Raw genomic sequence first — 12,452 nt, 5'->3', positions numbered from 1 at the left:
AAAACCCTAAAGATTCCACCAAAAAACTGTTAGAACTTATAAATTCAGTAAAGTTGCAGGATAAAAATACTAACATACAAAAACCAGTTGCATTTCTATACACTAACAATGAACTATCTGAAAAAAAAAACACAATTCCTTTAGAATAACATCAAAAACAACAAAATACTTAGGAATAAATTTAACCAAGGAGCTGAAAGATGTCTACACTGAAAACTATAAGACTCAGATGAAAGAAGAAGACACAAATGGAATGATATCCCACATTTATAGATTGGAAGAATTAATATTGTTAAAATGAACATACAACCAAAGCTATCCATAGATTCAATAGAATCCCTGTCAAGATTTCAATGGCACTTTTTACAGATATAGAAAAACAATTCTAAAATTTGTATGGAACCACAAAAGACCCCAAATAGCTGAAGCAATCCTGAGAAAGAACAAAGCTGGAGGTATCACACTTCTTGATTTCAAACTATGATACAAAGCTGTAGTAATCAAAACTGTATGATGCTGATATAAAAACAGACACATAGACCAACGGAACAGAATGAGAGCCCAGAAATACACCCATGCACATATGGTCAACTAATATTTGGCAGGGGAGCCAAGACTATCCACTGGGGAGAGGATAGTCTCTTCAAAAAATGATGTTGGAAAAACTGGACATTCACATGCAAAAGAGTGAAACTGGCCCCCTATTTTACAACACTTACAAAAATTAACTCAAAATAATATATTAAAGGCTTAAATATAAGACCTGAAATCATAAAACTCCTAGAAGAAAACGTAGGGAAAAAGCTTGGCAATGATTTTTTAGATATAACACCAAAAGTACAACCACCAAAACCAAAAATAAACAAGTTGGATTAAATGAAACTAAAAAGCTTCTGCAAAGCAAAAGTAATGATCAACCAAATGAAAAGGCAACCTCTGGAATGGGAGAAAATATTTGCAAACCACATATCTGATAGGGTTAATATCCAAAATATATAAGTAACTCCTACCACTCAATAGCAAAAAAAAAAAAAAAACCCCAAATAATCCAATTGAAAGAATGGGAAAGAGACCTGAGTAGACATTTTTCCAAAGGAGATATTAAAATTGCCAAGAGGTACATGAAAAGATGCTCAACCTTACTAATCATGATGGAAATGCAAATCAAAACCACAATGAGATAAGACCTCACACATGTTCGAAGGGCTATTACCAAAAAAGACAAAAGATAACAAGTACTGGCAAGGATGTAGAGAAAACAGAACCCTCATGCACTATTGGTGAGAATGTAAATTGGTATCATCACTATGGAAAACATTATGGATGTTTCTCAAAAAATTAAAAATAGAAATACCATATGATCCAGGATTTCCACTTCTGGGTAGGTTTCAGAAAAAAAATAAAATGACTATCTTGAAGAGGTATCTCCACCCCCCACGTTCACTGAAGCATTATTTACAACAGTGAGTTCATTGAAACAACCTGAGTATCCATCAGTAGATAAAAGGATAAAGAAAATGTGGTATATATACACAATGGAATATTGTTCAGCCATAAGAAAGGAAATACTGCCATTTCCAACAAAATGGATGAAACTTAAAGTCATTATGCTAAGTGAAATAAGACAGACAAAGACAAATGTTGTATGATCTCACTTCTGTGTGGACTCTAAAAAACACTGAACTCTTAGAAACAAAGAGTAGATGAGTGTTTGCCAGAGATGGGGGTGATGGTGAGGGAAATGGATGAAGGTAGTCAGAGGGTAACAAACTTCCCGGTATAAGGTGAACATGTTCTAGAAATGTAATGTTCAGCATGGTGACTATAGTTAATGATACTGTGTTGCATATTTGAAAGTTGCTAAGAGAGTAGATCTCAACACACACACACACACACACACACACACGCACACACACGCACACGCACACGCATATTGTAACTATGTGAGGTGATGTTAAACTTATTGTGGTAATCATTTCACAATATATGCATACATCAGATCATCACATTGTTCATCTTAAACTTATGCAGTGTTGTTATATGTCAATTATATCTCAATAAATCTGGAAGAAAACCTTTTGAGTGCTTGGGGAAACTTAAATCAAAATGCTATAACTTTTTAAAATGCATTATGTTCATGTGCCTAACACTACTTCCAAATGTACACCCTTGGACAAGGGGCACTTTAAGACCTAGAATTTCCTGTATAGCAATCTCATTCACAGATGTAGATGTCTCTGTCTTCGTCTTTGAGCAAATATTGAGTTCAATTTTATATTTTTTAGACCAGCAGTTCTTGTGATAACTTCCACATAACTGAAAGAGGTTACACAAGAGATATGAAAGGACTGTTTAGTGAAATGGAAATATTTTTTTATAGAATCTATCCTCTTTTGTCTATTTCATAAAATCTCCAAATATTAATCAAAGATACTTACTGCATTTGACAATAAGCGGATGTTTGCATGGAAGACATTGAAACGTGTTAAAGAGAAAAATAGAAGGAAGAATACACACACAAAAATATAAATTTCAGCTATTTGAGTAAGTTGAGGAATTATCTTTAGAACAAGAGAAAAGCTAGGCACATCCAAGAATTGTTTTAAAGACAAGGAAAATACATTAAGGACCTTGATGAATAGGGCAAGAAAAATACCAGTAGCCTCTCTTAATAATGGAATTCCTTGAACAAATTAAGTTAAAAGCTCAAAAGAAAAAATAACGTACATTTTGCATTTACATTTTATGCAGTTAATATAAAGACTACATGGTGTGATACTGGGGAAATTCAGTGCCTTATTTATCATCATCATCTCTCTATTTCTGTCATACCTTTAAAATTGCTCACTGGGGAAGCTGTTGATGTTATGATGTCATATATGATAGAGAACCTAGGTCTTTTAAATCCTGGTACTTTTTAATGATGGCAGAATTAACTGTTTAAACAGTTTGCAGAAGTTTGGAAATGAAATCCCAGTTTTTAAGTGCCAGCTATTAACAAGAGCACATGTATTCCTTTGACTGATTGATCAGTGGATCGAAATGGAAGTGATATATCTATAAAGTAGAGTCTGGGGCAAGATTTATTCTTCAACCACTACAAAAGCTAATTTTACTCTTAAAGTAATTAATGTAGTGTATTTCATTTGTTCCATTTATATTTTGGCATTGCTCACATAGCCAAAATATCTCTAGCTTCATTTTCTCCCGTTTTTGAGCTTGCCATTTTTCATAAATGGCGTTGAAGAAACCTCATGCATTCAAGGAAAGGAGATACTTGTCAAGGGTTTGCCTCACCATTTCTCAGTCAGCGAAGCCTGTTGCAGTTTCTCTTATCTGCATCCAAATATTTGAATAAAGCATGTCTCATTCCCCACAGGAGCTTCAGAGAGACATCGAGAAACATAGCACGGGCGTGGCCTCCGTCCTCAACCTGTGTGAGGTCCTGCTGCATGACTGCGACGCCTGCGCCACAGATGCGGAGTGTGACTCCATCCAGCAGGCGACACGAAACCTGGACCGGCGGTGGAGAAATATCTGTGCCATGTCCATGGAAAGAAGACTCAAGTAAGCGGCAAGGTTCAAAGAGCTGGGAAAGAGGAAGGGCCCAAAAGAGAGAGAAAGAAAAAAAAAAAAACAACAACAACAACTACTACCCAGAGCATCCACTGCTTACTATTTCCTTTTGGTTGCAGTGTCCAAAAGGAGCATTGGTGTCCCAAACTTGCCGCCATCTACATTTAGTTGGGAAAATAAGTAAGCATAAAGGTCATACAGTAGCTCCCCCCCCGCCCCCACCATATCCATGTTTTCTCTTTCCACGGTGTCAGTTACCCACGGTCAAGCAGGATCCAGAAAACAGAGGATCCGCCTTCTGATGTACGGTCAGAAGGTCCACAGTGGCCCAACACTAGTCACACACCTACATCATTCATGTAATATCATCCATCACGTAGGCATTTGATCATCTCACATCATCACAAGAAAGGCGAATGCATGGGCAGCAGGGGGGCTCAGTCAGGTAAGCATGTGCCTTGGGCTCAGGCCATGATCGCAGGGTCCTGGGAAAGAGTTCGACGGCCTGTTGTCGGGCTCCCTGCTCCACGGGGAGTCTGCTTCTCCCTCTCCCTCTGCCTGCCACTCCCCCTGCTTGTGCTCTCTCTCTCTCTCAAAGAAATAAAATCTTTAAAAATTTTTTTTAAAATAAAAACATTTTAAAAAGAAGGGTGAATGCAGTACAGTAAGACATTTTAGAGAGACCACATTCATATAAGTTTTATTACAGTATACTATTATAATTGTTCTATTTTATTATTGGTTATTGTCGTTAATCTCCTACTGTGCTTAATTTGTAAATTAAACTTTATCATACCTATGTCTAGGATAAAACAGTATATACAGGGGTTCAATACTATCCGCAGTTTCAGGCACCTACTGGGAATCTTGGAACAGATCCCTCACAGATGGGGGAGGCTACTATATATAAATATACTGTATACAAATATAATATACTATAATGTATAAAACAACTATACCTGACCTAACAGTTTAAATATAATTCAGAAAAATAAAAATATGCCCTTGCTGAATAAGTATATTGTTATAGAATTAGCAGAGTGAAAAGTAATATTATTTTATTTAAAATGAAATAATAAAAACCTTATCGTTGTTTAGAAAAATGCTTTGAAATTCAAGACATAAAAAATAGTGATGGGTTAGAAAATAATCATAACTATTTACAGCATACAATCCTTTGTAGTGTTTGGAGAACTCTTGAAAGGTTAATATTTGTCTTCCTGCGATAGGTTAATTTTGATGAGGGTGAATTTGATGTTGGACTTCCATGCATCTTGAGACCTTCATTTTATTTCAGTGGAACCGTGGCATGAGTGTGCCCCCCAAACCCGGCGTTGCGCTTCTGAGCTCCCTCCCACATGTACAGAACAGTTCACGTTACAGAACAGTTGTGTTTGTAATACACAATTTGACTTATTCCAAAAACCAAGAGCAAACAAACAAAGCCCCAAAACTCACAGCTGTTTCATTTTAGCCCAGACAGTTGTCTCTTTATCACTGTGCTCACACTTGGCTGATGACACACTGTTTGGCACAACAGTTGCTTGTTTGGGCACTCTTAATCCCGTTGCAGGCATCAGGGTTCTGGAGCATAAACAGTCTCAAACAATCGGATCCTGCTTTTTTTTTTTTTTTTTTTTCATTTTCTGTCTCAGAATTGAAGAGACGTGGCGGTTGTGGCAGAAGTTTCTGGATGATTATTCTCGTTTTGAAGATTGGCTCAAGATTTCAGAAAGGACAGCTGCCTTCCCCAGCTCTTCCGGGGTGCTCTATACAGTTGCCAAGGAAGAACTAAAGAAATTTGAGGTGACTTATAATTCCAAATATTTGATCCTTAGTTTGCTATGAGCATAGCCAGTTAATGGTGTCTCAGGACAAAATGACTGTTCAGTTGCACAGTATTTGTTGAAACCGTTGGGTGGTGACTTTGTGGTCATCTTTATTACTGCCTCACAGGTAGGCAAAGAAGGAGGTGGAAAGAGGTTTTTATGTTAAGATTCTCAAGAATTACAAATAAAGTCATATTGGCAAGAAATTCTCTTACAAAGCACAACTCAATATTCCCAAAAAATGTTGGCATTTTTTTAACTTCATAATTCTTTACCATCAACTAAGATGAAAATATGATCTTTCATGCTATCAAAATCTCTCTTCCAAGTATATTTTCTTGATCTTTATTTTATCTAATTAGAGAATAGATATATATATTTTTACATCATTGATAAAGTAGAGTTGGCTCCAGAATTAAATAACACTTTAATCATAAGTCACTTCTAATTAATAATGAAGAGCAGTGCCATTCTTGAGTCGCCAAGACTTTTCAGTTACAGGGACAAAAAATAGCTGCACCAACTCCAGTGTCTGGCCTGCTTGTGCGATCCTGAGTCTGCTCTGTCCCCGCGGGATGATACAACCCTAACACGCTCATTTTCACAGAGGACCTGACATAGCCTAAAGGTCACCATGTTTTCATTTGAAGTTTCTTTTTCCATCAGTTCCTCCTGACAGGCAGATATGTACCCAGAGATATTGACAGCAAAGTCCCGATGCATGTATCTTAACAAAAATCATTCTTGGTTGCTAATTCTGCCCCGAGACCCCTGAGATGCTTAAAAATAAGACTAAATTCCCAACCAAATCCAACTGAATTTATTTTTACCTTGTAATGTCAGTTTATGTGGCATTTACTGAAGCTCTATTAGAGTAAATACAAAGTTTGGTTTTTGTGCTTGTGGGATTTAAAATCAAGGAGTCCTAGGTGAGCAACTATACCAATTTATTAAAAAGCTCAAATGCTATGTAAAGTAAATAAGAGTTATTCTGATGTCCGAGTATGGATTTATGCATAACTCTACCACCAAATTCCAGGAAAATAAGTTCGTATCTAAAATGTTTTCCCATAGAAAATTTCTCGTGAAAAGCCACAGTGGGCCGTATAGTAGAGTTCAGGTCCTCCTGGCGTGAACCAGTGCCAGTGAGGTATTCATGTACTCCATCTCACTATGCTCTGCTTCATAAAGGTTAAACCTTCTATAATTGGCTTATACTACAAAGCAGATTGTGTACGGTCCTTTTTGATGCTATTTTAGACTCTCAGATTTTATGGCAAAAGTTAGCCATATGGTTAGCTTCTATAATAATAACTAATGTTCTTTCTTAAGAAACAAATAAATTTTTAAAAAACCACCAACTGTTGTTTGAGGACAGTCTTTTCCTGTTCAAATGCATGAAAATTTGGGATGGATCTGGGTACCCACCCCAGGGTGCCTGCCATCACTCCAGTGGAAAAACATATTCCGTGACTCCCAGTAATGGCAAAGCTGAACTTCTCTTACTGCTTCATTTTCTGGGGAGTAATTTAAATTGTCTTATAGAATAGGAGATTAGACTTACTAAGACAAAGTCTCTTAAAGCAACTCTCAGAAGGAAAGCCATATCAGAGGCACAGATGTGGTAGCAAATAAACAATGGATTGAACCAAAGGAAGCGGAATTTTGTGATTTAGATGAGTACAGATCACTTGATAGTACAATTTTCTGTCCAATGTCAGGATCAATGTCAGTCATAAATCATATACATGAGTTTGAAAAAAAACTTCATTTTATTTTGGCTAAATGATTCTTACAGTAGGACTATGCTATATTGCAGAGAGAAAGAAGAGTATTTTACTTCAGAAACTCGAAAGTGTACATAGGGTAACCTTAAAAATAAATAGATACAAGTGAATTGGACTATGTTTTAGTCATTTAAAAACTATTCATCGTTAAAAGTGATGGTATAGTGGGCGCCTGGGTGGCTCAGTTGGTTAAGCGACTGCCTTCGGCTCAGGTCATGATCCTGGAGTCCCGGGATCGAGTCCCGCATGGGGCTCCCTGCTCAGCAGGGAGTCTGCTTCTCCCTCTGACCCTCCCCCTCTCATGTGCTCTCTCTCTCTCTCTCTCTCTCTCTCTCATTCTCGCTCTCTCAAATAAATAAAATCTTTAAAAATAAATAAATAAATAAATAAATAAATAAATAAAAGTGATGGTATAGTTATGAAATTTGCCCAAAGTATGTGACCTGGGCCAAGAATGGAGGACGATTGATAGAACATGGTAGAAATAAAAGATTGCAAAAGAAAAATAAATAAATAGACACTACCATGTAAGCTGGTGCATCAGCTCTAAAATGTTTTGTAAAAACTGAGTAATTCATAGGAACAACAAAAAAGAAACAGAGTGTGTTCCGAACTTTCCTCTATTTAAGGTTACTTGTATTTTACTAAATCGCTTTTCTTAAAAGTTAATAACAGCTTGCATTTAGACAACTTCTGCAAAAAGGGGGTTTAATTATTTTAATGGACATCAGAATTAAAGAAGTTTCTGGATTTTTAGGAGCTTACATCTTTCACAGGTAGTTCTTTTCTCAGTATTGACATCAGAAATTTTTGAACCTTTCAGACTCACATTTCAGCACACATAAATATTTGTGTAATCAGTTTGTTTCCTGGGAAATTTTTTTCGGACCGTTCAGTATTTTGAAAACTATAACATAGGAACATGTGTATATTATACATGTATATGTATTTGTGTGTGTGTGTGTATATATATATATATATATATATATATATATAGTTATTCCTGTTTACCAATTTCTCTCATATTTTTGTTTGATCTACGCCCTGTCCTTTAGCCACACTGATCCATTAATCTGGTTCAATAAGGGGAAGTAAACCCTCCTTAGAAATTGTCCTTTCCCTCTCACTGCAGGATGAGGCCAGTGCCCTTGCTGAGAGCCCTTCACTGGTCCTCTCACTGACATGCTTCTCTGTGGTCTTAGGCTTTCCAGCGACAGGTGCACGAGAGCCTCACCCAGCTGGAGCTGATCAACAAGCAGTACCGTCGCCTGGCCAGAGAGAACCGCACCGATTCCGCCTGTAGCCTAAAGCAGATGGTTCACGAAGGCAACCAGAGATGGGACAACCTGCAAAAGCGTGTCACCTCCATCTTGCGCAGACTCAAGGTCTTTCTTAGGCCTCCCCTGTCACTTAGAGACCCAGAGGACGGGAATGGGCCATGCGAACCTATTCAGACACGATCTCAGTGACTTTTATAAGATTGGGATGGCAAGAGTGGTTTTTAGGGTAATTTATATGGTAAAGGATTACAGAGTTCTCATTGTTTGTTGAGAAAGTGACTTTCCAGAAGAACGTTGGAATTGGTAGTGTCATCTCCGTATGTGCATGTGGATTTTAGTTTTTTATCATTTTCTTTTCACATCCAGCATTTCATTGGCCAGCGTGAGGAATTTGAGACTGCTCGGGACAGCATTCTGGTGTGGCTCACAGAGATGGATCTACAACTCACTAATATTGAGCATTTTTCTGAGTGTGACGTTCAAGCTAAAATAAAGCAACTCAAGGTAAGATAGTAGTGATTTTTCAAATTGCGAGGAAGATGCGAAGAGGAAGAGATGTGTAGATCCTTTTGTAAAGAACATAGTAAAGAACTCATTTGAAAAAATTAGTTCTCGATTAAAAAAAATTCAGAAAATATAAAATGTATTAAAAATGAAAAAAAGAACATTACCCAAAGATAACTACCATTAGTCTATATACTTTTCATTATTAACTTCATTGCCAGGGTGTTAGGAATCTTGTTTTTTGGCTGGTTTTTTTTTTTTTTTTCTGCTTTCTTTCTAGCACCTTCAAATAGTTCATTTGACTTCCATGTTCCAACTTGCTCATGTTGGGATTTCATTCCACATATTCCATAGCCGTAGATGCCAAGTTAATTTTTAAGCATATTTGATATGTTTCACCATGCCGTTCCAACACAGTGGCTAACTAAAAATTTGAATAGTGATAACGCATTAGATATAAGGAGTCCCTAAAAGGAAGAGCGTTTTAACAAGTTGAGTATTATGCGAGAATAAATTCTCAGGATGAAAAAAATCATAGATTCTCATAGATTCTCAGGATGAAAAAATCGGAAAGTAGCAAGCCCTGATAGTGAGCCCCACCCCTTCCCCACGGACTCTTCCGAGTCGTTTCACAGACAAACCAATATTTAAAACCTTCAACAGGAAATTTCTACCAAGTGGTAGTTGACTCTTTTTAGACTCAGGAAGGGTCACAGAGCTCACCACCATGCTCCCTTCTCCCAGCAGCCTTTTCCTTAGTGGGTAATTTCAACTATTCCAGGGTTTATTCTTATGTTGCATTAAAATTTGTCCCTGAAATCTGTCCCCACTAGCTTAACTCTTTTCAACTTTATAGAATGAGTCTAAATAATCCCCCAGAATTCCTTGTTTTTCAGATAATTATAATCTTTTCTGATCATGTCCTGAACCAATAAAAGAATCATCTGAGAAGAATCTGTGACATTATCATTTGGATGGTTTCTCTTAGTCATGTTTGACATATCATCAGAAAATCTAAAAATATTTAATTAACTCTCTAAAATGTTAAATTTATTTCAGTGGCATTATATTGCTTACCATTGCTTTTCATTAGGGATAACCAGTGCTATCAACTTTATGATGGGTTTAAATGTTTTTCCTGTGATTCTCTACCCACACTGTCTGTGGCGGTAAATTTCATTAGCCGAAGGCGCCTTTCTGGTCATGGAATTCTGACGATTCCATTTCTGACTCCTGTTCTGATTTAAAATTTTTATGTTTGACTTTCGAAAGTAATAGCTTCTTGGCTTGTCACTGTATATGGTAAATTCAATATCCCCTGCATGGTTTTTCTAAGTATATATCTTATAATTATTTCATGTCACTGTGAACAATAAAAAAATTACACAAGATTTGTGTTCTCCAGGCCTTCCAGCAGGAAATTTCACTGAACCACAATAAGATTGAGCAGATAATTGCCCAAGGAGAACAGCTTATAGAAAAGAGTGAGCCTTTGGATGCGGCCGTCATCGAGGAAGAACTGGATGAACTCCGGCGTTACTGTCAGGAGGTCTTCGGGCGCGTGGAAAGATACCATAAGAAACTGATTCGCCTGCCTGTATGTGATCTGGTGTTTTTTGTTTGTTTGTTTGTTTTTTCATTGTTACTATGTCTAAAGAGAATTAGTTACGTGGGGTTAGGTAGCATTGGACAGTGGGTTCCAATCTGAGCTCTGACATGTGTTGGCTACATAACCTTGGGCATGTTACTTCACGTCTCTTGCCTTGGTGTCCTCAACTGTGACACTGGTTTAATACTACTACCTACCTTGTAGACAGGATTGCTTCGGGTATGAAACAATTAATATACATGTAAAAACCTTAGAGAGTACTGGCACATATCTTCTATGGGAGATAAAGACGCTTCTAGAAGAAATAAGGAGATGAAAGTGAGCAATGCAAACAGTTGCTCAGTTGGTGAATTTGTTTAGTTGAATTTTTTTTTCTCTTCCACTTTCCTAATTGCTACCACAGTCACGTCACAAAATGTTATTAGAATATTTGGAATATTCTGTGATAAAATATATCTTGCTTCTGGGATATAAGGTAAAAAAGGACCAGGTAAAGTTTTATTAGTAACCCCCTTTTGTTCCTGAAATCTGCCATTGTGTAACTATTGTATTGCAGGCACACTACTAGGCTGCCATCTTCTTTTATCTAACTATTTGAAGTATGTTTTAATATTCTTTCCGTTTCACCAGTGATAAAACCTGGAGCTTTGGTAGATTATAAGACATTTTTTAAGTGATCAGAGGATTCCTACTTATTTGATGATAGGAAGTTATAGATTTCCCCCACTGAGGTAGGAATACGGCCCAGATAAGCTCAAACCCTGAGATTTGGTGAGAGGCAGAGCAAGAAGTGGTAAGGGCAGCATCTGACCACTGCGGTGATGGAGTTGGCTTGACTACATTTCTAGCTCCCGGATGATGAGCATGACCTCTCTGACCGGGAGCTGGAGCTGGATGACTCTGCAGCTCTCTCGGACCTCCACTGGCGTGACACCTCTGTGGACGGCGTGCTTTCCCCCCAGCCTTCCTCCAACCCCTCCCTCTCACTCGCCCAGCCCCTGCGGAGCGAGCGGTCTGGACGAGACACCCCTGCCAGTGTGGACTCCATCCCCCTGGAGTGGGACCATGACTATGACCTCAGTCGTGACCTGGAGTCCGCTGTGTCCAGAACTCTGCCCTCTGAGGATGAAGAGGGTCAGGATGATAAAGATTTCTACCTCAGCGGAGCTGTTGGCTTATCAGGTAGGAAAGAGCTTTTCCAATAGGCCAACTTGAAAGAAAATAAAAAGGACTGAATATTGTATTTGAAATGTGTAAACTAAACAGAATCCTCTTCTTTCTTTCTCCATTAGAATAAATTGCACATAATAGAATAATTGGGTATTAATGTGATTATCAAATCCCAAAATTGGCATGACCATTGGTTTATCCCACATAGACTTACATTCTTACTGTGGGACAAGCACTGTGTAAGTATTAGGAACACATGGTTCCTTTTGTTCTCAAAGAACTTATACTCTGCTGTGGAACACAGACAGATAAGCAACAGCTGTGTGAAACGTTGGTGCTACAATGTAATGTACACGGGGTGGTACAGAAACACAGCCAAGGGTGACTAACCAGAGCTTTGAGGAAAGGCTTTAGGGAAAAGACTCTTGAGCTGAGACCCAAAGGATAAATGGGAGTCAGTTAGTTAGACACGGTGAAGTTCAGAGGAAGAGAGGAGAGGGTGCCCACCCAGCTTGATGATCAGCCACAGAGCTTTTGGTCACCCGAAGTTCGTCCAGAATGACAAGGCTGTAGACTGAGAGACACAGAGTGGACAAAGAGGAGATGGAAAGGCAAACCAGGACCTGGTCAAATAGCAGCCTACTTGCCCTGGAAGGGTATTCTCTCCTGAAGGTGCTGGGGCACCACTGCTGATCTC

The 12,452-nt window shown here is 38.1% G+C and overlaps 1 protein-coding gene across 13 annotated transcripts in view; it reads left to right on the top strand.

The window, feature by feature from the left end:
• Positions 1 to 12,452, top strand: part of SYNE1 (spectrin repeat containing nuclear envelope protein 1) — a 336,369-nt gene that overhangs the window by 300,112 nt on the left and 23,805 nt on the right. For 12 of the 13 annotated variants that reach the window (XM_073894098.1, XM_073894101.1, XM_073894100.1 and 9 more), the window contains 6 exons: positions 3,380 to 3,567; positions 5,232 to 5,382; positions 8,395 to 8,577; positions 8,839 to 8,976; positions 10,382 to 10,573; positions 11,434 to 11,767. In XM_073894098.1, coding sequence (XP_073750199.1) covers positions 3,380 to 3,567; positions 5,232 to 5,382; positions 8,395 to 8,577; positions 8,839 to 8,976; positions 10,382 to 10,573; positions 11,434 to 11,767 — 1,186 coding nt within the window. The remainder of the gene's footprint in view (positions 1 to 3,379; positions 3,568 to 5,231; positions 5,383 to 8,394; positions 8,578 to 8,838; positions 8,977 to 10,381; positions 10,574 to 11,433; positions 11,768 to 12,452) is intronic. The other variant, XM_073894102.1, reaches the window with a different exon arrangement.

The sequence above is a fragment of the Callorhinus ursinus genome, unplaced genomic scaffold, assembly GCF_003265705.2.
Source record: "Callorhinus ursinus isolate GAN/ISIS: 27379988/994484 unplaced genomic scaffold, GSC_fseal_2.0 scaffold6, whole genome shotgun sequence".
Lineage (NCBI taxonomy): Eukaryota > Metazoa > Chordata > Mammalia > Carnivora > Otariidae > Callorhinus > Callorhinus ursinus.
The sequence above is the reverse complement of the archived record's forward strand: the minus strand, read 5'-3'. Positions and strand labels throughout refer to the sequence as shown.